Source organism: Manacus vitellinus, unplaced genomic scaffold (genome assembly GCF_001715985.3).
Source record: "Manacus vitellinus isolate BGI_N305 unplaced genomic scaffold, ASM171598v3 scaffold_46_pilon, whole genome shotgun sequence".
In the NCBI taxonomy this organism is placed as follows: Eukaryota; Metazoa; Chordata; class Aves; order Passeriformes; family Pipridae; genus Manacus; species Manacus vitellinus.
The window spans coordinates 1-27,235 of record NW_021940578.1 but is presented as its reverse complement, the minus strand read 5'-3'; the positions used below and the strand labels follow the sequence as shown (position 1 = coordinate 27,235).

The window sequence follows — 27,235 nt, the reverse complement described above, 5'->3', positions numbered from 1 at the left end:
ACTTTTCAAGCCTCTTTTGGCTTTTTTTTTTGTTCCAGAGCTGAACATAAACCAGAAGTGTCTCTTCTACCAAGTTTTAGTTTGCTGCTTTTCCAGGACATTTTCATTGGATGGTTCCAGAAATAGCTAGAAAAGACCTTGCAAGATCACAGAGTTTCTCTATGTCATCTCCTTGGCCCAAGGCAGGATCTAATAACACTAACATGCTCTCAAGCATCCTGGAAGATGAACTTAAAAATCTCTAGTGATAGACTCTCCTATCTTCCTAAGCATTTTAAATTTTTTTTTAATAGAAATTTTTGCCCCATCTAACTTATAAATGAGAAATTATATAGATAAATAATCTAACATGATTTCATTAATTGTACAGGAGCACTCAAGATTTGACATGGGCAGCAGAGGGAGATTTTATGAACTTGACTGCTGTAGCTTTATTTTGTGTTCTGGTGCAACTCACCTTATGAAAGAAGGCATGATTAGATTATGTGTAGTTTGCTACAATAATGACCCTCCTCCCCGCTCACCTTTTTGCCTCTTTGATTATCTTTAAGGTTCTGTGCCCTGAAGAATTCTCATTTATTCTTATGTGTTTTCCTGGTCTTTGCTTGTGCTGGTTTCATGAATAAAAATTTATTTCCTGTCTCCAGAGAGGATTGTTAGTAAAACCGGTGTTACAGAAATACAGATGAGAGAGAGAGACAGGGAAGGGACTAAATTAGACCCAGGTAATGCACAGATAAATAATGTGCAGATTAGGATCATATTTCACATCAGGGCATACAGTAATGATTTACCTCAGAAGGCATAATGCCTTAAAAAACACATGTAGAAAGTGTATTTACTGATATTGTTTAATATTAAGTACCAAAGGAAGCACAGTGGATGCCAATTATTTTATCCAAACTCTGAGTATCTGTCCATGTAGTACTTTTTCTTGCAGTGTAGCCTGGGATCAGTGTAATATAGCAATAGGAGTCTGGGAAAGCCACTATTTAGAAAGTGCTTTAAGTCACTTTCAAGCTGTAAGGCAAAGAGGGCAAGTGTCAGTACCTATTCAGAGGAAGAGATAGGTGAGTGAGTCAGACTTCCTGGCTGTGGATTGGATCAGTAGTGGTGAATTTTTGGGTATGCAGAAGCGGGCACTCCAATGTAGAGTGCAGGGCAAGAACTGTTCAGAATGGAATTGTTTGTCAAATGCATTTTTTTCAGAGCCAGGCCCTTCCTACGCAGTAGCCAATCCATTACAAATACAGATTTCTCTGGTAACTGCATGTTATTTGATTTCTCTGAATGCTATGATACAATTAATTTCTTGAGATCCAGGTGCCTGCAGTACACTGCTTCTGCAGCAGAAGTAATTACTTTCTCATTAAGCCTAAAAAATTAGTTACAATACCCATCAAAGTGTACCTGCCTACAGGCCATTAATTCATTTTCATTGGAACCAAACCCCTCTGCTATGGTCTGTTGATGCACAAGAATTCCATTCACAGGTCTCCAGTCAGTCCCCCTCTGCTCCAGAATGGTCAGTAAGTGCCACTTTAATGTCTTCCTTTCCACTTGCTTCTTGGCTAAAGGAAAGCAATAATATAATGTTCAGTGATGCAGCAGATGTTTCAAAGTCCTCATCAATGAGGAGACTTGGCTTACTTTGAGGTCTGACCTCCAATTTTGTATACAAAGGTCGTGGCTCTTGTTGGAGGGATCAATCAATAGATCAGTATATCAGGCTCAATGCAGAAATGCTACCCAAACAGTATACAGGGAACATTTGCATAACTTTGTGTATTTGCTGTAGCAGATAGTTAATCTGGGTAACTTTGCTACCTGTCCCATTTCTCTTGCTCAAGAGCATTAGCAAATGTTTATTTCACAGAATGTTCTGTTCCTCTCCTTTTTTTCTTTTTTTTTTCCTTTTCTTTTTTTTTTTTTTCCCTTTCCCCTCTTTCCTAAGACAATGCAGGCAAAGCTCAGAGCAACTCCAGGTTGGAAACATCATGATGCAAGTTGGATGGATGGGGAAAGAGTAGAAAACAATGGTCTGCCAAACAGGGAAAGAATCTTTAACTAAAGGGTAAGAAATCAGAAGAGAGAAGATACTTACAGCACTTTGACTCACCTGAAAACATGCAGCAAATGGAATGCCAAGGTGAATAGGCTATTTAGACCAGTAGAAGGAAAAAGCAGGCTTGTGAATAGCAGCAACCAAGTGTCCACTAATACCCTCTGATGGAAACAGCCCTGCTATCTGGTCTAGTATAGCTGTCTTCCTGTTATTTTGGTAGGAGTCTGGGCTTAGAGGATCTCACTAAAAGATCTCCAAAACCCTCAATACTAGTCCCAGAGGCATTGCTTTCCAGTAGATCAATTCATCAATTTTCTTCAAATGCTATTCACACAATGTATAGGAAGTGTGGCACATGATACAAGTCGTTATTGTTACTCTGTGCACATATGATGCCAAGCAAGTGGTAACTACCAATGCTGGTTAACACTTGAAAGTGACAGAAATCCTGCTGGGAGTGGGAAATGACAGCCTATCAAGTGACTTGCCAGAAACAAACATTTATCTGATAAATGGCGAGTGCTGGAATGCACTGTCAGAGATGGGCATTTAGGAGGGAAACAAAATAAGGATAAGATGCTGAAGCCTGTTATCCCTTGATATGACCATGCTTCAGGAAATTTTGTACTCACCACCCAGGAAATGTTCTCAAATTTAGTTCCCACAGGAGAATTTGCTGAACTATATACGTTTGTCAAGTCAGAATACACTGCCCCTGCTTGTTTCTACGGTCTGTACTCCAGTGCTTTTCAGGGTTGCTTTGGTGTTTTAGACAGACAGAGGCCCTGGAAGAGACTGCCAAGCTTTGAGAGCAGCCTGGGGTGTCCTTTTTCTGTTTCTTCATATCTGCTCTTTTCTCTGCCTTCAGTGGATGCAAGAGGCAAGGAAGGCTGTCTGGCTTTGGGGCCATCCAGGAATATTACAGCACCTGTCTCTATTTGTTTACACTGCGTGGCTGTAATGCATCCCAACATCTATCTGTCTCCATAAGGTAACTGATTGTTTGGGATGGTATGTAGTAGTCTATACCTTGTTGTTTGATATTTTCAGGTAGAAAGAGGATGACAGCCCCTGCCTCTCCTGTCTGACAGGCACTCTGTATGGATGGAAGAGGCTAAATTAAAAACAGCACAAGTGGACTTTCTGGTTTTTCTTGATAACTGGTATAAAGGAGAGAAGGGAGCAGTCTGTGCACTGCAATTAACATCAAGTGCTATTGCAACTCATCCTGTAATGCAATATAGATACAATCTCAGCAGAAAATTGAATGCTGAGCTGAGCCAGAAACATAGAGCAATGCTGGGTTTTGAAGAAAGTAATTAGCCCCAGGGACCCAGTGGTTTCTCATTTCCCCAGTGGCAAACACGGGGAAGTGGGGCAGTATTTCCAAAGTCAATTTAGACAAGATACAGAGCCTATTTATAAACCACAGTTTTAACGACTGCTTAGCAGGATGCAGGCGCACCTCTGGTCTTCCTGGAGTGTCCATCACATACCAGTGCCAGGCTGCTTTGCTTTTGTGAGCTCTGGGTACCCCATCTCTGTCCAGGCACTGAGCCAGCCCAAGCCCCCGCCAGTGCAGCTAGTGGAGAACAGCCCAGTGCAGCAATGCTTGGGCATCCTTTGTCAAGGGCGACGGTGTGTGACAGACCTGCCAGGCTCACTGTTCACCATGCTCTGCCTGCAGCCACGTGCTGCGACCTGCCCTCTGCATGGTGCCTCATCCGACCACCTCTTCCTGTCAGCCCTGGGTACAGCAGTGGCCTGGCCCTTCCTTGTGCTGCCCTGCACTTGGCAGTGAATCAAGGTTTTCCAGAACTCATTGATCACATTAGTTCTGCTTTCCTTCTCCAGTAGAAGATCAGAAGTGTATGCTGAATCGCAGAAATAAGACAGCTGATAGCCAAGAAAATTTTAATCTTACTAAATACAGGACATACTGGATTAAAGCTGCAGCTCACAGTTAATACAAGAAGCAAGGAATTGAGCTGTTTAGGTAACATAGAAGGGATTAGAGTAGTCTCTATTTATGCTCCGTCTTTAAATGAGAATTTAGTTTAGAGCTAAAATATATGCAGCCTGTGCCTGCTATGGGTGACTGGAAGATCCTGCATCCAGGATTCTTGCTCCTGCTTTCCTGACATACTGCTTATCACCTTTCTGTTGTTTATGACATCCAGAATAAAATCTTTGGGGCATAATCACATCTTTGACTCTTGTGAAATGTATAATCAATTTCAGGCATTGCAGTGAAATGAAATAATTTATTTCAGTGAGTTTGCCACACTGTTTTGTTTGTCTGTACCTCTTTCCCCAAAGCTGCACCCAACAGCGACACTTAGCACCAATATCTTGCATGGTACATATCTTACATGCCTGCAGTTAACACTTTTGTCAGCATTTGTCCAGAAATGCATGGCCAATGTAGCCTGGTCTGTGTATTGCCTCAGAGGAGAGTTTTTCCTCAGCCTTCTTTCATTCAGGTGATGGGTAAAACCCAAAAGATGATAAAGATCATCTTCTGAAATATAATTACTTTTCTGGTTCTGTATCTTAAAGTATTGGTCGCAGGAGCTTGGAAGTAAATGCAAATTTCATCATTTGGACTCTTAGAACTGTAGGACTGTGGCCTTCTGATCCCAAGCACATTCTCAATCTTCTGAATTCTCTAAGTGCCCTCTAGTGACTAATTCTTTGAACTGTGTTGGGTTCTCATTGGTGAGAGACCTGCCACTGAAGGGTGGTTGAACGGTGAGGGCAGGAGCTGGGTAAATGCCCTCTTATTATTTGAGGCCAGCACTAGTTTGTCTTGCAGAAGCAAACGCTTATTGAGCAGTCATTGCACAAAGCCTTGGACAGCAAACGACTGAGTGCGCACATATTGCTATCGTGGAAATAGCACATCTGAACTGAAACATGAGTCACTTCAGTACAAACTAGTGGAGGAAAAGCTATTGGGCTGTCACTGCACCATACTTGAATGGTTTAGGCGAAGTGTGATGTTAGTGAAATTTTCCTGAATATTGAAAATTCATGTTCTTATCTTCTATTGTAGTTTGCTGTGTTGAATTTATTTTCTCAATGAATTAACAACTCAATTTTAATGCAAATGGATCAGTGCTGTTAGCACTGCTTTTCATTCTGCAGCAAAATGCTGTTTTTTATTTCTGGTGATGCTTCTAGTGTGAGTTTCTTGGTTTTGTTTTTCCTTTTTCTAAGTAAAAATTCAAGTGCCCTTTTAAATATTTAATTTCATCCATTAATATAGCCAGTGTAGGAGTTCGGTTCAGGAACTGATTTATCTGGGCTATTAAAGTCATATGACAATATGCTGAGGGCCAGATATGGAGGTGGTGTGCAGACTGGCATATATAAGATTTCTTTATGTTCTTACATTGTATTAGCCACCCACCAACTTCTTTACGCCTACTCAGTTAGCTTGTAAGGGATTCTAGGGTGGTGTAATTTATGTGGTAAGCTCATCTTACCATATAAGCATTAAGAACACATAATTAAAATGCAACTCACCTAGTTTGAACTTGCTTCTTTTTTTCTGTCTTACACTGTATTTTCACTGTGTTCAATACCATAGGCCTCATTGGCATGACTGGGAATTTACAGAAATATAAATTCTTCTTCAACTGATATCATAAATTTTGTGGAAAGCAGAGTTTCTGAGGGGTCAGGTGTGATCTTTACGGGCCTAGTCTTTCCTTGATAACTTTGCTTGTATAAGAGCATGCTGTGCTGTAGGAAATGGAGGAGAACTTGAAGAGTGTGTGCGCAGGTCCCTCTGCAGACATTAAAACTTGGTAACTCATCATTCTGTCATTGAGCGTAGGTTAATCTTTGCTCCAGCACTCATATGGCCTTTGGGTGTTCTGAAGCAGCAACCCTCAAGCACCAAAAAACTTTCACAGTGAGTCTGTTTGGTACAGACTTTGTATCTCTCCCCCTCAAAAAATCAAGTCATGTTTGGAAAAGAAGCTGCCAGTTCCAGGTGGATCACTGAATGTTATTGTAGATCCACTGAACAACATTGTGGATCCACTGAACTGAACTGAAAGATGTTTTAAATTAATTTTAAGACAAAACAGGGAAAAGAAACACCCAACATCACACAGCCATCTCTGTTAGTGTCTTGCACAGAATTTCACTCGACTGGAGCTAATGTTTACTTCTGAGAAAAGGATTATGAGGATAGTAAGAGAGGTTTCCAAGAAACATAGGAATGGTCTGATCTGAGCAGGGCAAATAATGAGGCCTGCTGGCAAATGAAACAGTGAGCCTAACGTCAGGCTGTAAATAAGCAGAAATGAATACACTGTCAAAAGCTGCTTTGTGGACAGACTTAACAAAAGTGTTTAGTGAATGCAAAAGATCTTGCACGCAGAGAAGGTAGGAGGGAACAGCACAGATTCATAGCAGTAGGTATTCATCACCAAAACCTGCTCTTTTGAACACTGTTGGGTTAAATTAGTATGAAATAAATGAATAAGTTTACATTTCAACAGCAATTTATGTGCAAACTCACAGAGGAGAGGAGATTTGTGGTTTCTGTTTTGTCTAAGGCCCAAAGGATGCTAATAAATGAATACACCGCAGGAACTGCTTTTGTTCTCTCCTTTGTCGTTACCCTGGGAAGGACCAGAGTTACTTGTCCCACTGTTCCCAAGTGGACAAACTGTGCTAAATGGTGTAAGAGGTCATCTTTGTAAGTTTTGAGCAGACATTTTTATTTAATTGACCATGGAATAAACATGAGTTTAATGTCTCAAATATGTTTATGGGGAAAAATCATTGTATAAAATGGCCATGACTGCCTGCCAGCATTAATAATGTAACCCGCTCTCCATGCCCAGGTGGAACAAAAAGTCATCCTTGATGTCAAGGAATGGAACTCTCAAGTGCTGTGTTCATTTTCCCAGTGTTTGCAGAGCTCTCTGACACGGGGTGGTGGTTGGACTGAGGCTGGCGGGAGCGTGGGCTGTTGTGCTGTGTTGTTGCTTGTGGTCACTGAAGGGATGGCTGACTCTGGGTCTTTATCAAAGAAGGCAGTTAACAACTGTGGGTGGTGTGACAGCCATAGTCTCAGCCCATCCAGTTGTCCCTGAGCACCACAAGCTGGGGGTGAGCAGTAGCTGATGTTACTACAAGTACTGCTAATGGTAATGGCTCCTCCCAGCAACTGCTGTCTCTTGCCTCATTTGTCTGATTGTTTTGGCAGGCAGCAAAAATGCCATCTTTCTACTACAATAAATTCTATGATAAATAAATACTAACATATACTAAGGATTCGGGCAGCTAAGGATGCTTAATGATTACGGCTCCAAATTTGAAGTATTTTAAAAATGGAGCAGACTGCACTACACAATGACATCTTTGCAAACCACGAGGAAATCTGAAACATGAGCACAAAATATGGCCCTATAAAACAAAATTGCTGAATTCCTTTACCCTAGGAAGGGGAAGACTCTGAAACAGAAGAGAGAAAAGTGCAGCATCTTCTGCGGCATCTGCTCTACAGGCCTATCGAAAAATATCTCTGCATCGCCTAAAAGTCTTCCCATCACGATCCACTTCCGCAGTGCTTGCAGTGCCAATGTGGAGATGAGGGTCCGGCAGCACGCACCTGTCTTGGGCAGCATCGCTGCAGAGAACGGTGCAGGCAGTGCGGCAGTGGATGGTTTGACGTGGAGTCGACTTCCCTACCCTGGTGCCTGCTGAGCGCTGCCTTGGCCACGAGGGCTCCTTCGGGCGGGCCCATGGAATGGGGGCGGGCCCGGGGCCGGAACGTGAGGGGGAGCCGCGCGCAGGGGCAGCGCCGGCTCGGCCCTCCCGCCGCTCCCGCCGGCGAATCGCGGGGCACGGCGCGGGGGGCGGGACGGCGTCCGCAGGGCCGGGCCCGCGGCGCAGTACGGGCCGGGCCGAGCGCCGGATGCCGCCGGAGGTGAGGCCGCCGCGGGGCGGGGCGGGGAGCGGAGCGGCGGGTGCGGTGGGCGCGGGGTTCCGCCCGCAGGCGGCTCGGGGCGGACGAAAGGCCTGGGGCTGTGAGGGGCGGCGGCCACGCCCGCGCGGCGGTTGCGCAGCACGGCTCGTTCTCGGCTGACACAAAGGAAGATAAAGGAAGACCTAGCATGAAGTGAAAATAATAGATGAGTATAAGGAGATAATACCTGTGTGCAAATGGCAAGGTATAATAGTGATGAAGGGGGCTGCTAACACAGCTGCGTTGTCATGTCTCTGTGAAAGGGTTGTTAGAGCAACTGTCGTGAATCTGATTAGGGTTTTGTTATGTCTTTTTTTAGGTATCTCTCTCCTCATTTTTAACAAATTCTCACTGTGACGAAGTTACTTTGCCCTGAAAGCTGATAAAGGTACTCCTGCAAAGTAAGTACTCCGTGAGAGACATGAGTCATAAGAAGTTTATGGTAAGTGGCAGAAACAGTGTCAAGGGGAATGCTGGTGCAGACATCTTCATGAAGTCTCCATATGCTTCTTCAGTTGGTCTGTATAGGGGACTTTGTGGTTAATGAGCTTTCCCAGCAAGATGCAGCTTGCTGTTAGTGCTGTGTGAGATGGGTGTTGTCAAGGTGTGTAGTTGCAGTTATGAACTGCCTATTCTTCTCTCTTACGTGATATGCATCTTGGTCTGAAGAGCAGTCTTGAGGAAACCCTTGATACAGTGTTAACAATATTTGAATAGATATCTTTTCACTCTCATCCTTCCTTCTTCTCCTCAGGCCCCAAATGCACTCAAGTTACCCCAACTGCAATCTTCTGTGAGATGCCTGGCATTTAGTTTTGTATTGTGCAATGTTTTGTATTGTGCAATGTGTCTCTGGATGCCTGCATGCAGCTGGGGATTGGTCTGTGTAGGGCATCATCCGCCACCCTTAAAAACTGTTGCATCAGTGTGATGGTAAACATGGGCTTACGGGGTTCTACTTTTGAGGATAGTTGGGGATATGCAACAAAGAGTGGCTTTGTCTAGACTCAGGGCTACAGGAAAAAAGACCAGTGTGTGAAATGCACCAGAGGAAGAAGCAGAAAACGTGAGATTTGTGGGAGTTCTTTACAGCCAAAGTAGTAGAACAGCTGGGAGTTTTTTCCCCCGGGGGACTGTAATCAAAAAAGTAAAGAGACTTGTTTTGCTTACTAGAGTCCAGCTGTGAGGATTTTCCTGAAGAAGTATGGGGTGATGTGGAGCCATCCTTTTGCAGCAGCAGCCTTTGATCCTTGAACAAGGAAGCATAAAGAAAAGAAAATAAACTGTTTCCATTTCTGGCAAAAAGAGGCAAGAAATCACATGTGATTTGTTTAGGCAGCAGATCTGTTGGCATCTATCTGATGCTATTTTGGAAACCGTTTGGCTGTTTTACCCACCACACTGTGCACACTTTAGCTATAGGAGTGACTCTGATGAGATCTAAGGAGTCTGTCCAGCATGCCATCAATCATGGCCAGTCTTTGCGAACGAAGATTTGGGTTGGGAAAGGTCTTTACCCTTCGAGCCTGCGCAATGGATTTTTTTTTTTTTTTGGGTGAGACACAGTGTGCGCTGAACTGAGCCCACCCTTTAATCCTAAGGTTCATCTGCCGAGGCCGACCGAGCTTGGACGGTGGCAATGAGGTCCTCAGGACGTAGGTTTGTTTAGAGTGACCTTCTCTTAGATGGATGGCCTTACAGGGCTGACGAGTTCCATCTACCCAGAGGAGTTCCCCGACCGGGAATCGAACCCGGGCCGCAGCGGTGAGAGCACCGCATCCTAACCACTAGACCACCAGGGGTCCTCAGTATGGCGCCATCAATCACTGAAAGAGGAATAGCAGTGCTGAGGTGGCTTATGGGGTATGTATTTGCTTCTCATTAATTAGTTTGAAAATTCAGTTCCTAAGGATCAGATACTGTCCTTGCAACAGAGATATCTCTGTTGAATTCAGAAATGTAAACAGGAGGAAAACCGAAACTGGACATTGCAAAAAAGTTTTGTGTTAAACCTTGGCCTCAGCATAGGCAGCAGGACTGGTAGGATCAGTACTGAAAGGGTTTTATACCAAAGGGATTTCATGTTGCAGCAGGGGTCTGGATCTGCTGCCAAGCCACAGCTTTGCTTTATTGTAAACTTAGACTGAGGTTGAGATTTATCTTTTTAGCTTGAGTGAATTTAACTCAAGTGAATTCTAGATAAATGAAAACTCACTGCTATTATGGAAACTTCTGGGAAGTGTGACATGTCTAACTGTTAATTGTTAATAAATATTTCAGTCTACCGTGATGGTAGGCAATACCTAGATAACCAAGATAGTATCTCTGGTGTCTTATTTGTGCAAAGATGGAGGAGACGTGCTCGTAAAACACCTTGTGTTGAGAGATGGAAAGAAGAGGTTGTAAATAATACGAAGGCCACACTCCATATGTGAAACATTGAGAAATGTCTTGAACTTCAGTAAAAGAAATTAAGCAAGTTTTTCTTACTCAACCATTGTGTTCTATTTGTCTTCCAGACCCTTACCCGTGATGATTCCACCATCTGCAACCAGCCCTGTCAGTGATGCTGCACTCTTGCCAAGTGTGGCTTCTCAGGAAGTGTGGAGGTCACCAGTTCCAGGCTATTCTGGATTGGTCACACGGCACATAAGTCATCGGGCCAACAACTTCAAGAGACATCCAAAAAGAAGAAAACATATCCGCCCTTCGCCACCACCACCACCAAATACTCCATGTCCTATTGATTTGATTGACTTTGGGGATCTCCAGCCTCAGAGGACTTTCTTGGAACTCCTGTTCAATGGGTGCATTCTCTTTGGGCTTGAATTCAGCTATGCCATGGAAACAGCTTATGTTACCCCTGTGCTGCTTCAGATGGGGCTTCCAGACCAACTGTATGGAATGGTATGGTTCATCAGCCCTATATTAGGTAACTTTGCTTTACACTATTTCTTCCCTCTTATTTTTTCCACTGCATGGTAGTTATGTTTTTTTGTTTGTTTTCTCTACCTCATCTGTTCCTAAGTATATTCCGTTGAGGTTAAGAAGCACTAGCCATAATTTTACGCAACCAAATCGGAGAATTATTCTTGCTGCGTCTTGCCTGAAATAGGCCAAGTGTGCTCAAAAGATCTGTTTTTTTAATAGCTTCTCAACCTCATAAACCTTTTGCGAGGGTAAGCTTTGGTTGCTCTGTTCCTGTATTTAAAAAATAGCAAAACAGGATCAGTATATCCATTTATGTCCCTATGAAAAAAGCATACAGAGACAGCTCCCAAGGGTGTGTGAGAAAAAGCAGAGTTGGGTTGCCTTCTCCTGTTTAACTTTCTGAAACAAATAGGCTGTTCCAATGAAGAAAGACCATTGACCGCTGCTGTTACAGGCATTGGATTACATGCCTTAGCACAGAGGCAGGACTGGGACTGTATCCATCACTGCTTTTGTACTCATGATATGCTTCATAAGAAGAAATAGGCCCCTACTAACAGGCTGGCCCAGATTAATACACTCACCTTTCCTACTTATGAATTTGCTTGCTGTCTTCCAAGCTAATCCTGCAGGGGATCTCCCATCTGACGTGGGATAAATGAAATAGCTTATAAGGAACAGAATGCTTGAGAATGTGTAACTGTTGTACTCTAACTCTTCACCTGGTGTCAAACTCCTTATTATTGATGCAGAGTGAACTGCAATGTCAGTGAGCAGCAGAAAATTACGTTATTCGGTCCCTGTTCAGGGAAATGCCAGGCAAGATGCTGTGTGTGACCCTAGATGACTGGTGCTGACCGGACATACCACTATGCTATGGTGTCCTGCCTTTAACTGCCTTTTAAGACCTCTCTGAAACAGGCTTGTAGAAAAATCCTGTTTATTGGTGATTCCTTTTTTCTAGGATTTTTGCTACAGCCTTTGCTGGGAGCCTGGAGTGACAGATGCACATCAAGATACGGGAGAAGAAGACCTTTCATTCTGGTCTTAGCAGTAGGTGTGTCTTTTAGAAACTATGGGCATAACACTTGTAGACATTGTGCATCTCTCTTCTGTGACATCCACTGTGGCACTACCTCCTGAGGTGTGGGGAACTGTGGGTCTGAAGAAGGTGGTGAGTGACACCAAGGTTATGCTTTGGCTGCTGGAGATCCATACATAAAAGCTTCTCAGAGTCTGAAGGGATGGTGTTTCTGAGGGTCAAGAATGTGGGGGTTTTTGGCCAAAACAAACTCCAGACATTTGTTAAGCTCAAATAGTGGAAAAAGATTATGTGTATCCTATAAGCCATGCTCATTCCCCAGGCTGTGTTGATCTGAAAAAGAGCAATTAGTGCTTGCCACAAAGCTGTGCAGGTAGTATAATGTCTTTGGAGCCTGGAGCTCTGTAGGCTTCTTTTGCATACAAGCAGTGACTGATTTTGATTTGGTTTTATTCCCAGGGGCATTGCTTGGCCTCTCACTTATGCTGAATGGCAAAGATATAGGGAGTGCCTTGTCTGACACTGAGAATAACCACAAATGGGGGATCATTCTTACGGTCTGTGGTGTTGTCCTCATGGACTTCAGTGCAGATTCAGCAGACAATCCCAGTCATGCCTACATGATGGATGTATGCAGCCCAGTGGATCAAGACAGGGGCCTCAACATCCACGCTTTGTTAGCAGGTATGCTTCCTTGGTACTTCCTGGGTGATGTTAACCCTAAGTAAACAAACTCTGCTGTGAGAAAGCAGAGTCAAAATCACTGGACTGTTCCTGTATAAGCATAATGACCAAATATGGAGGAAATAGCACTAATTAACTTTGAAAAAAACCTTCTTACTGCAAAAGGCTTTTGTAACTACTGCAAGTCAAACAAGACTGGTTTGTTCATCTGAAGGTCCCTCATATAATTTATAACTCCTATGAAAACAAAATTGTCCTTTGAGGGAGGAGGTTTAGCTTCCTATGGGTGTGGAATATGTGTCTTAGTTGCTCTGTTGGAGGAGAAAGTGTATACTGGGTGCTGTGATCCCTCACTGCTGCTGTCATCTTCAGTTGTAGTACTGCCCTGTTCTAGGAAACTATTTCACACTCTTGAATGTGTTCATAAGTAAGAAAGGATAGTGTTGTAAGGCTCTCACCATGCAAATGGAGTGAGAGAGGTACCTGGTGCTCTCACAACTCCCACGTTCATCAGTAGTGATGCCGTGGCAGTTTTGTACGCTGTCAACACATTGCTGACTAATGAGCTTGCTACACTTCTGAAGTGATTCGATCTGTCTTGGATGCAGTTAGATCTGCGTTCCTCTAACTGAGTGAGGAAAATGGATTTTCACTTTCAGGAAAACAGTCTTAGCTGAATGATTGCAGAGCCTTGTCATAAGGCTGGTGGACACTTCTGTTTACGGACTGAAATAGCTGAAGGTAAGGTGTTTTGTTCTTGGCAAAGAAAGAAGTATTATTTTTAGTTATTTGTATCATCGCTTTTACAGCACTTTCTCCCTCTTTTTGTACCGTGTTGGTACTCCAGACTGTCCTTGTGGCACAGGTAACTGTGTTTATTACTACATTTGAAGAGAAAAGGGGTTGAATGGTAAAACAGAAATAACACGTTGGATTCTGCTCATGAATCATTAGACAAATGATGCTGTGCTGCTACTGACTTGTGGGATTGCATAGGGAAGATAATCTTGGCTCTGTTTTTCCACCAGGTCTTGGAGGTGGCTTTGGTTATGTTGTTGGAGGAATACACTGGGATAAAACCAGTTTTGGAAAAGCTGTAGGAGGGCAACTTCGCGTCATCTATGTCTTCACCTCAGTTATACTGACTATTGCTACCGTGCTGACTCTAATTAGCATTCCAGAAAGACCCTTAAGGTCCTTTAGCAGGAAGAAAAAGGTGATGAAGAGTCCAAGTCTTCCTCTCCCTCCTTCTCCACCTTTCTTCTTTGAGGAGGGTGTAAATGAAAACTTTACTTCTCATAACTCAGCTCACTTACATGCAAGTTTTACGAGTCCCGTTTCCCCCATCAGCCCGCTCACACCAAAATACGGGAGTTTTGTCAGCAGAGACAATTCTTTGACGGGAATTAATGAGTTTGCATCATCATTTGGGACTTCAAATATTGACAGTGTGCTTATAGACTGTTTTACAGATGGGCACAATAGTTATGTAGCACTTCCAGCTAGTTTGGCCAGGCAGCCTGTCAGTGTTAGCTTTCCTCAGGTGCCTGATGGCCGTTACCAAGGAGAAAATGGAGTTCTGGAGCAAGGGGAGAGCAGCATAACATCTGACGGTGACGCGCTAAGAGTGGGCTCACTGGATGCAATAAAGCCACGGTCATCAGGGATCTTGAAAAGACCTCAGACCTTGGCCATTCCAAATACCATAACAGGACACTGCCCAGAGAGTAACAGAAGAAGAAATGTAACCTTCAGCCAACAGGTAAGAGCAGGAAATCAATGATACGACCATGTAAACATGAGCATAATTAATCTCTTCATATAATTTTAAACATGTGGTTCACAAATTATTCATTAAAGACTGCTCGTAACAGCTTGCTCATATAAGTCATTATGGAAACAGCACACCTGCTATGACTCTGTCAGTAAAATAGTGGGTAGAATGTGAATTATGACTGGCAGTCTGTCAGCTGCCTTTGTTAAGATGGCAGAAATGGGAATGTCCCACTCTTATCGGGTCATGTGTGAGAGTTAGGTTGGGGTTTCTGATCCCTGCTTTACCACCAAGGGAGCTACCACATGAGAGCAGAAAAGGACACATTTTTATTAAGCCTATACCTTCCCTTTCCACAGAAAGACCTGCAAGATAGGGCCAGGGATAGGACTCTCCCATGAGCTTCCCCTTATGGCAGTCATTACATCTGGTTCCATCAGGGAGATGAGGTTTCCCTTACTGAGGGATAAGACTGACCTCTCCTTCCCCTGTTGGTGATAACTTGGAATATCTGAGACCTTTGTATGGCGTATCTTTTTTTATGATCTGGGATGAGGTAAACTGTCCTCTGTTACTTTTTGGTTTGGTTATGGGATTTGGTTGGAGGTTTTTTTTGGGGGGTGCTGTTTTCTTGTTTGTTTTGTTTGTTGTTGCTGTTGCTGTACTTTGACCCGATTTGTGAGATCAGACTTTTTTAGGGCCAGGATTTTACTTACTGTGCACGTAGAGGTTGAGCATCAAGGTTAGCAAGCAACGAGAATGTGTTTCGATTAAAACCAGCTTCTTCTTCCTCAGTGTCTCTATAACTTCAGGATGCAAATTCACCTGAATGTGGGTACAACGCCTATAAAATGCAGTAGAATTTATCCATTCCTTATACTAGAATCTGGATGTGGTCGCCAAGTATCCTAGTGAAGTGAAGAGTACTGTTTCGAGTATACTGAAAGCTGCAGGGTAGTGCTGCCATTGAACACTTGTTCCAAGGCTGAATTTACGGTTTAGCCTAATACACTTAATCTCTGAGTCAACATACTCCAGCAGCAGAGTTTATCTTTCAGATGATCAGATAGGTGTGCAATACTGCATACATTTGCTTAAAGGTTTTTCTTGCTGTGCTTGTTGACCTGGGAGTTCTTATGGTGCAGGTTGCTAATATCTTGCTGAATGGTGTTAAGTATGAGAGCGAGCTGAATGAATCAGACGAGACCTCTGAGCAACCACTCTCTGTGAAACTGCTTTGTTCGACCATCTGCCAGATGCCCAGGGCTCTTCGTAACCTCTGCATCAACCACTTCTTAGGTATTCAGAAAGTGCCGTCTTCTACTTCACAGGGAAGTAGCTCTGCACTACCTCGGGTGAATCTTTTTCAATATTTTACCTGTTGCTGCCATGGCTGCTAACTAGGGAGGATTTGATTTGTTCTATATACAGTTACCAATAAGGTATCTTCTGATACTTAGTTTCTTAGAACAGTGAGAAAGGAGAAAGGAAAAAAAATACCAAAACACCCTAACAAAACAGTAAAGCCTTGTTCCTAGAAAGGGAATAACAATGGCCTAAATCAGTGCCTCTGTTAAGTAGAATGTTTACATCAAACAGAAAGCCAAGATTAGTTGCATTTCCCTGCTTACACCTGAGACTAGTGTTTGCTTTCCTCCCTTTGACAGCATGTGTTTTGGGGTCCCAGAACAGGCCACGAGGAGGTGTGAAACACAGCACTGCAGAAGTGCCTATAACCAGTAATGTTACCTTTACTCTTAACCAGTGTGTGACTGATGATTAGGAAGGGCTTGCAATCAATCCAATGTATACAAAATTGGACAGAAGGTGCCAGGTAGTTAATACTCATTGGCTATGAAAGGAATTAAGAGATTGTCTGCATTAATGGCCTCGATACCAATTTGTAAGTAGAGTTTTTGACTGTATCAGAGGCACTCTGGAGGCTGCAACCATGACATGAGGCCCTCCTTCCAGTTCTATGTGGGAGAATAACAGCAACCTGAAATTACTATGGGATAAACCACTCTGTTAAACGGAGCGTTGTGTCCTGTCAGCTGAAGTTGTGTCCTGTCCTGAAGGCAGCTCAGACTGTCGTCATCTATTTTTCTGTCTTGCTAAACCAGTATGTTGTGGCCTTTATTCAGCCTCTAGCATTCCACTTTGGAATTCAAATGGTAAATCTTGGTCTTTAAAATCCTGAATGTCTTTAACAAACATTGCAGCATAATGCACGGGGAACAGTGGTCTCAGATAAATGTGGCTGTTGTGTATTACTCACATTACACAACCTGTGTTCCAGGTGTGTTTTGTAATATAGCTGATAACATCCATACAAGCTTACAAAGGGAAAGAGATACTCTGAAATCCTGATGGGTTACTTCTCACTTCTTTCAGGATGGCTTTCGTTTGAAGGGATGTTACTCTTCTATACTGACTTCATGGGAGAAGTAGTGTTTCAAGGGAATCCAAAAGCACCTCACAACTCAGATGAGTATCAGAAGTACAACGCTGGGGTCACCATGGGCTGCTGGGGAATGTGCATCTATGCATTCAGTGCTGCTTTCTATTCAGGTACTTGGTATAGCCATCTTAACTACTGCTGTGAGAAAAGATACACACTTTCCTTAAAAGTGGTGTTTCTGCAACAAGTAGCTCAGTGTTTATGTTGCACATAGTCTACCAGCACAAGTCCTGAAGCGGAGTGTTCTTTTTCATGGTAATTGTATTATGTTATAGCTAACATAACTATATAATGCTCGTTAGCTTGGCCTGCACTGACAGCAGATGAGGTCAGCAATCCAATAAAAACACATTTTTCTTAGTATGTAGTTCCTTTCACAAGTGGCATTTTCAATGTACATTGAATCCAGAAATACACGCAGCCGCCATAGGCACAGTTCTGGTGCAGCAGCACTCAGTGCCTGTGTTTCCCCAGCAGAGTGTTCAGGTGTCTTGCAGCACCACAGCACTTTGTCACGTATGCCATACGTCTACCTCCCCACCTCCACCAATTCCCACATACCCCTCTGGGACATGGGCACTGCTAGGCTTCAGCTCTGCCATGCCCTCCATGGAGAGGCATGCGAGGCTGCATCGGGGCAACAGGATTTGGAAGGGGCCCTTGGTGCTCACATGCAAGCCACCGATTACTCAGAGGCCTAATAGTTGCCACTGAGATGTGGCTGCCTAACTGCTGGACTACGGGGCCTCAGGTCCACTGACTGGCTGGTATTGGGGAGGGATGCAGTTCAACCAGAATGTCATTCCGTTTTCTTGCAGCCATGCTGGAGAAGCTGGAGGAACGGTTCAGCACACGGACGCTGTACTTTGTGGCATATTTGGCCTTTGGGCTGGGCACGGGCCTGGCCACCCTCTCCAGAAACGTCTATGTGGTGCTGTCACTGTGCGCTACCTACGGCATTCTGTTCGCCACGCTCTGCACGTTGCCCTACTCCCTGCTCTGTGACTACTACCAGAGCCGTGAGGTGAGCCCTGGGCCGGGGAGGGGAGAGGGATTCCTGTGACACCCCCTTACACTGTGGCTATGTCCCCCGCAGTTTATAGGCTCGCAGGCAGAGGGCATGCGGCGCGGGATGGGTGTTGACATCTCCTTGCTGAGCTGCCAGTACTTCCTGGCACAGATCCTGGTGGCTCTGGCCATGGGGCCACTGACAGCGGCTGTGGGCAATGCCAGCAGTGCCATGTACTTCGCCAGCCTGGTGTCCTTCCTGGGCTGTCTCTTCTCCTCCCTCTGTGTCACCTACGAGCTACTGCCCACCGAGGAGCTTCCACCTGCTGAGGAGCAGCGTCCGCTCTTGCCCCATGCGCAGAATGAATAAATGGGAGAAGCTGCCACAGCCTCTGCTGCCTCATTGCATCACCCTCAGCCTTCCTATTGTGGCACAACAGGCTTGCGCACCTCTAGGATGGCAGCAGCGGGCATGGCAAATGACGAGAAAAGTCTGCACTGGCTTTGCTGAGCTTTCCCCTGCCTGTGGGAAGGTGAGGGGTGAGTCAGCAGTGCCTGCACTGCTGGTCCTTCCCCTGAGGTGGCAAAGGCCTGTACAGCAGCAGCAGGAAGTGGTGGGGCCATTCCCTCCAGCTGCCTCGTGGCGCTGTCATTCCCAGGGGAACCAGTGGTTTTGTCCAGCATGAGGCAGTCCAGCCCGGAAGTCTGGTACCTGAGCAGGGCAACCTCGGTCTCTTGAGTGGCAGGGAGCTGCTGGGCTGGGCTGCACACGCCACTGCGAGTACTGCCACTGTGGGAACAGCGATCTGCCAGTCTGGGGGGCAGAAGGTGCCATCTCATGGCCAGGCAGAGCCCGATCCTCCATCGCCAAGGGCAGTGGTGATTCCTGTGAGGCTTTTGGGAGCTGCGGGTCCAACCTACAGCCTCTGCCTATGGTAGGCTGGGCTCTGGAGGGTGCTTTCTAAGACTTTGGAAAGGCTGAGAGCAACTGGTCCTGCTTAGGTGGTGTAAGTACTCTGTGAAGTGCCATGGTTGGACTTCTACTTATACAGAGCTCCCACCAAGTGCTACGAGAAACCACTGTGGGCTGAAAGTGGTGTGGCCTGGCTCCCAAACCCTCCTCGTTAGGTCCTGGCTGTGGTCCTTGGTAATGTTTGCCAATATGTGCAGATTTCCTTCCACATTAGACTTTTAATTAAGACTACAGGGGTTTGTGATGACTTAGCAGGAGGATGGACAGTTGTCCATAATCCAGTTTTGGGGAGAAGGGTCTTTTTTCATCAGCCTCTCTTGGGTAGAAGCTTACTCTCAGAGCTAACTTGAGAATTTAAGAAAAATAATTTGTATGAAAGCCTTCATCACATCATTGTTGTTTATACAGTTTTACCTTGTGACATTTTAAAATCTGCATGGGGACCAGTGAATAAGTGCTTGTCAGCTAGAACTGCATCTTCCATATCTCAGTAAAACTAGTAAAAAAAGGGCTTTGGGTTTCATTATCTGCAAGATTTTTTAATTATTCTGATTTTAGAAGGTGGTAAATGTGCGAGAACTTGTACAAGTTCTAGTTAAGGCCAGGAGTTAATTTAAAGTCATAAATAAAGTTAAAACTATTTCTAAAATCCCTATCCGTCTGCTTCCATATTTGGGTAGGCAGCCAATGTTTACCAAGGCTGAGGGACACTGGTGTTTACACGTGCATGGCATCCCTGTAGAGGTTATTTCTGCTTACTTGGTCTTTAGGTCTTGAATAAGGGTTATCACGGGAGGGTCACTCTTTTTAAATGAGTTGTACTTAATTGTACGCCTAAGTTTATTCTGATGCTTGATCTACGATGCCAAGATGAAATAATTAGTGTAATCGTTAGCTGTTGTGGCTTACTATACTCCCATGCTGAAAGCATAATACACAACTTGTAAGAACCCCTCATTTTTATCATCTGTTCCTGAGTATTACTTTTTAAAAAATTTATTTTAGAAGCAAGTCTCATATTACTCAGTGTTGACTTAAATGGAGGAATACTACTGAGATTACAAAGTCAAGCACTCAGAGATAAAGGACTATCAGATTGATGAGTATATTCATCTTTCATTTCTTTGTTTGGGCTTATGTAGTGTCATATCTGCAGGAATATCTGTGATGTGTTATTTCCTTGATTATGGGGCAGCTGTCTCCAAAAACGTTCAGGACAAAGCTGGAACAAAATAGCATGAGAAGTTGTTGGTACTTCTGATTTTGACAATCTAAAGACTTGACTTTGGAGAATTTTTCTTTCTTGTTGGTCTGCCTTGTAACCTTAATTTCTCTTCCTCATCTTCTCAAACTTTTAAACTCAAAAATTATTTTATTTCTTTGTTTGGTCTCACTAGCTAATGTGGTATCAGGTCTTAAAATGTTTTCTCCTCTTAAGTTTTGTAGCCAGCATTATTGCACTAAATGAATTGTGAGCACTTCCTTTTCTAGGTAGCTGGAGTTGCAGATCATTTTGTTGCAAGTGAAAATCTTCAAAAGGTTCATACAATTGATGAAATCAGTGTATCTGATGATAATGTATGTCTCCATTACCATCTGTAAATATTATGAGCTACGTTTATATAGTTATAAAACTATTGCTATGCCTATATGCATTACCCGATAAAATATATATTACATTTTCTATTTTATGGGATATGGACTTTATTTTGCATATGTATTGATGTAGTGTTACATACATAATACTTTTAAGTCAACATCACTGTGTGTTAATTTGGGGCTTTGAGCAATACTAGTGGTGTCTGGAAAAAAAACAGGGCCTGTCACTATCATGCAGAGTTGCACCAAATCCATAGAAATAACTTTAAAAAGGTATTACTTGCTTATTCTCTTCGTCATACATTTTGTATTTTACAGAAATTACTGTATATGATCCCTGTTGAACTGCAAGCTACAACGTGATGTCTACCTTTTGGAATCCAAACGCTTCATATTCTGTCTAAATCTGCAAATTGCTGATTAGAAAAAAGATGCATGAGTTTAGGCAGGAAAATGATTTTACGCTGTGCTGTTTTTCAGTGATGCCTAAAGGTTAATTTTGAATAAGTCCATATCATTAAAGGCTGATTGATGGCAATTATTTGTGGATGCTCATAAGGTATTTATAACAGATGTACAGAAGCAGGGAAAATGGGGAGACTGATGGAGAAAACACCTTATCAGTTGTCTCATGTTTGTAATGAAGCTAGCTGTAAGCATTTCAGCATATGTCTGCAGTTCACTTGACTTCTGCTGTGTCTCTCAAAAAAGACAACCTAATAATTTCAGAACTTCTGCTGTGTCTTTGAATGGAAAAAATGAGTCTTTTCAAGAATCAAATAGAATAAAATTGTATGACTATATATATAAAGAAAAGCTGTATTGTGAACTATTCAAAAGAGTTTTCTAGTCAATTTATTTTCTACAAATGAGTAGTTAGTCATCTTGTACTCTATAGGACATACACTTTATTTTATTAAAAAAAGAATTTGTGTAAAAGGTAGCTTTCTTAATATTTGTTTTCCCTCTCTCAGACTGGGACAGTCTTAGGGGAGAGGAGAAACTTTTAGATGCCATTACCATAATAACACCCAATGGATTGTATTAAGTCCAATAAACATTGAGAATTCTATGAGTACTGGGACCAAAATGCCAAGGGAGATCTCCAGCATCTGTTTAATTTATCTAAATAGACATTTTCCGTACCTGTGGTTGTTAAGACATAATGATTCATTTAGCCTAGCTTTCCTGCAGGGAAGGTTTTTGTTGATGTTCACTAGAGAAATGGCTGCAGCAACTTTCCATTGGCTGTTCCTTTGTCCCAGGCTGCTGCTTCTGTAGCAGGGTCAGTGGAGGGGAAGGTGCCTACATTTAGGTTGGCAAATTTCAGGCTGCAACACCCAAGACAACAGCAAAAGCTGTAGGGCAGCAGCGCTGGGACAGGCTAGAGGTCCTTTAGTAGAATCCTTGTTTTTCTTGGTATTGCAGTCCATGCTGTCTCCTAACAGACTTGAAGGTTCTGGGAAGATGGTGTTCTATGCTGTTCCAGGAGTTCTTTATGTTAAAAACCTTGCCAACACACTCTCTCCTATATCCCATGCAGAAATGATAAATGCATGGAATAATGGGAATTTTTGGTGATTGGAGCTTACTGCCTAATGCCCCCAACCCACAGTGGGAGCTGGGAGTTTTACTTTAGATCTAAAAGGCAACAGCATAGTCCAATACCCAAATAGTGTTAACGGTAAACAAAGGGCAGACTGCTGCGTCATGTGTGGAGCACAGTAGTAGTCCAGGGAGCAGGAAGAAAACAAGCAATGAGTAACTTTAATCAGATGAATTCAAAAGCAAAATATGCACTGAGTAGCAGTCAGCAGACTGAGGAGCAATCTGCAATGGGCATGATGCATTATTAGCCACATATAAAAGCTGTATGGAAACTTGTTCGTTTGTTTGATTTTGCTTTTTCTAGGATCCGGGCATAGGTTTCTCTAACAAAGGATAACAAATCTTGTTGCAATAGCCAATGGAACAGTCAACAGAGGAAATCACAGCATAAAGGAAGATTTTTTTGAGTTGTGCAGGTACAGTACTAACCAAGCTTATGAGCTACTTAAGCAATGAATTTAACAGTATTGCTGTCAAATGCTATGAACAATTACTATGCTAGAGATTCAAGCTTTTCAAGCTTCAGCTATAGCTCTCTTTAAGCCTAGCTTTTGCTATGTTTTGCTTGATGATACTCTGTTCTGATTCTGCTTTATGCCTACTCCTTTCAGTTATTTTTTATTTACTGCAGATTTTTTTTTGTCCACAGAACTCTTTGGGGAAGAGGGGAAAGTGAAAATAGAGCTGAATAAGTTTAATGCTTCTTCCTACCAAGAAAGGAAAATATTTTCTCCTTTTGCCCTAACTCTTGCTGTATTTAGTGAAGTGTCTACAGCACAGATCTAGTCTTGAACCTCGATCCCTATGTGCTACATTATTATGTATGGCCCCTTTAAGCAACGAGCTTAAAGAACTGTTCACTGTAATTTGTTCTCAGCCTTCCTCTGCTGACAGCATCACAGCAGCTGAGAATTATGCTTTATAAGCCCAGTATACCATTTCTTTTAAGCTTGAGCTCTCCTGTACTGGTGCATAGTACTGTGCATTTGTGCGGAAAAATCCACTGCTTCCACAGCAGGCTGGGCTTACAGTGGCCCAGAGGCTGTGCTTTGTTGCACAAACTATTCTTCTGACCTACAGGTAAAAGTTCATGAATCCTGAAAAAGTTATGAATTTGGTCCATAAGAAACAGACCCACTACTTGCATATACAATGAAGGGCAAGTTAGGTGAGAAGAAACACACCGTTTTCTTTATGTCCCCCTGATCAGCTGCATGTTGTTTCTCAGTGCAGCAGATGCCTTAGCAGGGGACTTAAGGCAAGAGAAAAGCTGAAAGGAGTCACTGTGGAAAACATGACCTCAGCACTGCCAGACTCTCCTTTTAGAACTTCCTTCATTTACTGTTATTACTGTGTTGTGCAACATTAGTGTCTGATGCCAATAGTCACTCACCCTGCTGCATTAGAGAGCAGCCCTATCGCACTGTGGTATTTGAAAGGACATGAAAACAAGTGTTCTACTGCCTTGTGTATGCAGTGAGATGCTTTATTTAGTAACAAAATTATTTTTGATAGGGAAAAAAGCCAGGCCAACACGAAACTATCTGAAGAGAAACATTACAGATATACTTTGTGTTCAAAGCAGAAAGCTCCAGAAAGGAAAAGCTGTGTGATACCTTTAGATTACAATAGTAAAAACACTGCAGATGCAAAACTTTACCTTTGCAGCAAAGAAAGGAAATCTAGAGTAAGCTAGAGAGGAACTTCCTAGAAACCCTGTACCAGAGTGCAGTCACCATTTTATAAAAAATGCGATGCTGAACATACCAAATATATAGAAGAGGAAGGTATCAGAAAAGCAATACCACTTTTTCATAGCTTCCGTCACTTCCAAGAATAGGTTTTAAATCATCTAATCCATGAGCAAAAATAAAACCACCTTCTCTCAGTATTGTGATTTTGTTAAAAGCAAGCCAGCCCCTTTCTTAGTGTTTTGTCTATTCATCCTCTGTTGGGCTGGTTACACTACAAGCTTATTGAAATGCAATACTGGAAACTTGTTTTTGCCTGACATTTGTAGAATCACCTGAGTTGTGCTAAAAGAAACCCTAAAGAAGCAAAAGGTGCATCTAAGGTAGGAGAGAGACTTTGGCAGGGGTTTTGCCTCTTGGAAGAGGGTCAAATATGTGATGAAAGAGTAAGACTCATAGCTCAACTTCAGGCATGCCCCATCTCTTTAAATGAGACTGAAATCTTTCCCTTTTGCTTGTAAACAGGTCCAGAACCTCTCTGGAGAAATTAAACAGAAATACAGCTGCACTTCCATTTGCATTTATCTGTGCCAGGCCTCTCCTGAACCACTGGATTGTCCTGTTACAGTAAATCAGAGCCAGGAGTCAAAACACCTGACAAGTGGAGCAGGCAAATGGAAACTGGCAGTAGCCATGCTATTGCTGGAGAGTGAGAGATGGCAAATGGCATGCCTTTAGAAAATGCTGAATGGTTCTCTGTGTGTATTAGAGTAGTGAAACCCCTTTTATCTCTGTGCACCAAATTTGGCAACAATAAACTTTGATTCAGAGCGGAGTCTGGAGAAAGCAGCAGATGCACAGTGTAGAGTGGGCAAATGACACTTTAATGTGGTCAGATGCACTGACAGGGCAGGATGCTTCCTCAGGCCAGGGCGGGCCTCTCGGCCGGGGCGTCTCTCAGGGCCCGTCCACAGGGGCAGTGCCCACCTGCTGTGCTCGCTGTCGTCTCTGGCGCAGCCTCTCGGCGCCGGTCACTGTCATAGGATGGAGCGGCAGGAACCCCGCCAGACCTGCCAATAAGAGGCGGTGAGACGGGGCCGCACCGGGCCCCCACCCCCGTCCGCTGCCAGGCGCCCGCCCCAGACCTACCCAGGAGCTTCTCGGCGGGCCGGGAAAGCTGCGCGCCGCAGCCCAGCCAGTAGCGCAGCCGCTCCAGGTTGAGCCCCGCCACCCTCTCGCCGTGGACGTTGGGCAGTGGGTCGAGGCAGCCGAGCTGCTCCAGGTACTTCCCGTCGCGGGCGCGCTTGCTGTGCGCTGCCACGATGCGGAAAAAAGGCCGGTTGGCGCAGCCTCCGAGGGCGAAACGGATCACGACGTGCCCGCCGCGGTAGCCTTTCAGGAGGCGGCTCCCTGTGAAGAAAGCGAGGTGGTCACGGGCCGCGCAGGGCCGGTCAGGGCCGCGCGGGGCCGGTCACGGGCCGCGCGCAGGGGCCGGGGCCGCGCAGGGGCCGGTCACGGGCCGCGCAGGGGCCGGTCACGGGCTCGGGACTCACCGAGCTGCACCATGACTCCCGCCTACTCTTCGACGCGGAGCGATGATGCAACAGGGGCCGGAAGATTGACACACCCGGCTGACTTCTGCAGCACTTTATTAGGAAGGCTGGCGAGCCACAGGATTTCAGCTGCCTTAGAGTTGGGAACAAGCCCCTGTTTTAAAAGCTTTCAGGAATGAATACTCAAATGGAGTTCTCCTAAGATCCAGCCTGTCCGTGGTAGCTTCCCATCCATCCTGGGAAACTGGGCAGGGACCCCACTAAAGCCCCTCGGCACTGGGCATCTTTCCCTGGAGAGGTGCTCCAGCACCACTTGGCAGTGAGTGTTGGGTGGGCTTAATCTGTAAATTAAATCCAGGATCACTGCCGGGCTCTTTGCAGCCCTGAATTCCAAATAATGGGAGATAAGCGTCTGGAATTACCCCTTCCAGCAGAGCAGCTGGTTTGTCCCAGTCCATGTGACCTGGAATTGATCCTGATGTGTTTGACTCTGGAGTCACTGAAGTGCTGGATTGTGGAAAACAGACAAGACAATGGAATTGTGACCCCTCATGTCACCTGGTGATTTTTGGGCAGGGCTCAGGAATTTGCAGCTTTTTGGAGCTCAGTGCTCTCTGTCATAAGAACACAAACCATGACTGCTGAGTCTATATCTGTGATTTCTCAAAAGCATATACTTTTCTGTCATGGACAATTTTTCCTGCTGTGGCAACTCGGCAGGCCAGGGGTATGAAAGTATCACACTCGGTGAAGTGTTTGAGTGACTTGTTCCTAACAAGTATTCTAGAACATAGTTGCAAATAATCTGTGGGTTTTCTATCTGAAAGGAGGTTGTTGCCAGGTGGGGATCAGCCTCTTCTCCCAGGTAACAAGCAATAGGAGAAGTCATAGCCTTAAGCTGCACCAGAGCAGGTTCAGACTGTACATCAGGAATAATTTCTTCATGGAAAGGGTGATGAGGCATTGGAAGGGTCTGCCCAGGCAGGGGTGGAGTCACCATCCCTGGAGGTGTTCAAGAATGACTGGACGTGGCACTCAGTGCTCTGGTCTAGTTGACAAGGTGGTGACTGGTTTTTCCCTAGTCTGGGGATGCTGAACTCATCAGGAGCAGAGTGTCAGTCCTGCCATGCTGAGCAGCCCCGGGGCCACCAGTGGCTGTGCTCCGCAGCAGGGCTGGCCCCAAAGCTTGGCACCCTTGACTCTGAGGAGAGGCTCGGCAGTTTGCAGAAGACTGATGGTTTGATTAGTGCCCCATTATTGCTTGTAAAAACAGCATTTTCAGATGATTTCTGGTGAAAGATTTATCTTTTTCAGGCTGTCAATTAAAAAAAAATGGAAATCACCCTCCACAGGAAAAGTTATTTTGTATACGGAAAGTTTTATTTTATTTGCGCGTCCCTCTTGTCCACTTAATGTATCCTTCTTTATCTCAGCACTCTTTCAACAGTGCAGTTTTCTTTGTCAGTGCAAAGATGAAGTGCCAGGACCATAGTGGAGTTCCAAGGACAGGTACAACTGCACTGTGAAGGGCATGTTTCATTACTGATGGATAAGCTTGCCTGGCCTGTATTTTTTCCCTTCAATAATGGGTGACTTCTTACCAGGGATGTTATTCTTGACACCCCGGGGCAAATGGAGGTATTCACCTGGTCAGCGTCAGGAACCATCCTAACTGGGGCCTTGGTGAGTGCTTTTTGTATGACTGGACAGTGAAGCTGTCAAGTGTGAATGACCTGGCTATTGCTCGGTGTACTCCTAATTAAAGTGTCTTTTACTCCATGTTTCCAGGGTTCCTCTTTCCCTTCGGTCGCTGTGGGTGTGCCGGACGCCTCTGGCAGGACTAACCCTGTGGCTTTT

At 44.3% G+C, this 27,235-nt stretch overlaps 2 protein-coding genes and 1 long non-coding RNA gene across 8 annotated transcripts in view; 2 read left to right on the top strand and 1 right to left on the bottom strand.

The window, feature by feature from the left end:
• SLC45A1 (solute carrier family 45 member 1) overlaps positions 1-22,974 on the top strand; it is a 30,166-nt gene extending 7,192 nt beyond the window's left edge. Inside the window, exons 3-14 of one of the 5 annotated variants that reach the window (XM_018079443.2) lie at positions 1,964-2,074; positions 8,374-8,455; positions 10,574-10,986; positions 11,950-12,042; positions 12,487-12,711; positions 13,740-14,473; positions 15,631-15,784; positions 16,880-17,056; positions 17,765-17,970; positions 18,043-18,487; positions 22,439-22,550; positions 22,784-22,974. In XM_018079443.2, the coding sequence (XP_017934932.1) occupies positions 10,587-10,986; positions 11,950-12,042; positions 12,487-12,711; positions 13,740-14,473; positions 15,631-15,784; positions 16,880-17,056; positions 17,765-17,970; positions 18,043-18,324 (2,271 nt within the window). In that variant the 5' untranslated portion in view covers positions 1,964-2,074; positions 8,374-8,455; positions 10,574-10,586 and the 3' untranslated portion in view covers positions 18,325-18,487; positions 22,439-22,550; positions 22,784-22,974. Of the gene's footprint in view, positions 1-1,954; positions 2,075-7,940; positions 8,016-8,373; positions 8,456-10,573; positions 10,987-11,949; positions 12,043-12,486; positions 12,712-13,739; positions 14,474-15,630; positions 15,785-16,879; positions 17,057-17,764; positions 17,971-18,042; positions 18,488-22,438; positions 22,551-22,783 lie in introns of those variants that run through there. The other 4 variants (XM_018079441.2, XM_018079445.2, XM_018079444.2 and 1 more) reach the window with 4 other exon arrangements.
• Positions 22,975-23,602: 628 nt separating this feature from the next.
• On the bottom strand, positions 23,603-25,529 carry MRPS16 (mitochondrial ribosomal protein S16). Its single transcript, XM_018079440.2, has 3 exons — positions 25,379-25,529; positions 24,975-25,235; positions 23,603-24,895 (listed from the first exon to the last, which is right to left on the bottom strand). Exons 1-3 carry the CDS (start codon positions 25,389-25,391, stop codon positions 24,783-24,785), a joined length of 387 nt encoding a protein of 128 aa, XP_017934929.2. The 5' UTR covers positions 25,392-25,529; the 3' UTR covers positions 23,603-24,782.
• Positions 25,040-27,235, top strand: LOC108640871. 2 transcript variants are annotated; one of them, XR_001921560.2, is made up of 3 exons: positions 25,040-25,107; positions 26,983-27,061; positions 27,167-27,235. It is a non-coding gene; the product is annotated as an uncharacterized LOC108640871 (long non-coding RNA). The 2 variants fall into 2 exon arrangements; XR_003916064.1 differs by lacking the exon at positions 25,040-25,107 and adding an exon at positions 26,833-26,887.

What these genes read in the sequence shown, in the direction of transcription:
- MRPS16 (XM_018079440.2), bottom strand. An exon ending in GCCCGCCGAGAAGCTCCTGG is followed by an intron (nt 24,896 to 24,974) that starts GTAGGTCTGGGG and finishes TCTTATTGGCAG; the next exon opens with GTCTGGCGGGGTTCCTGCCG.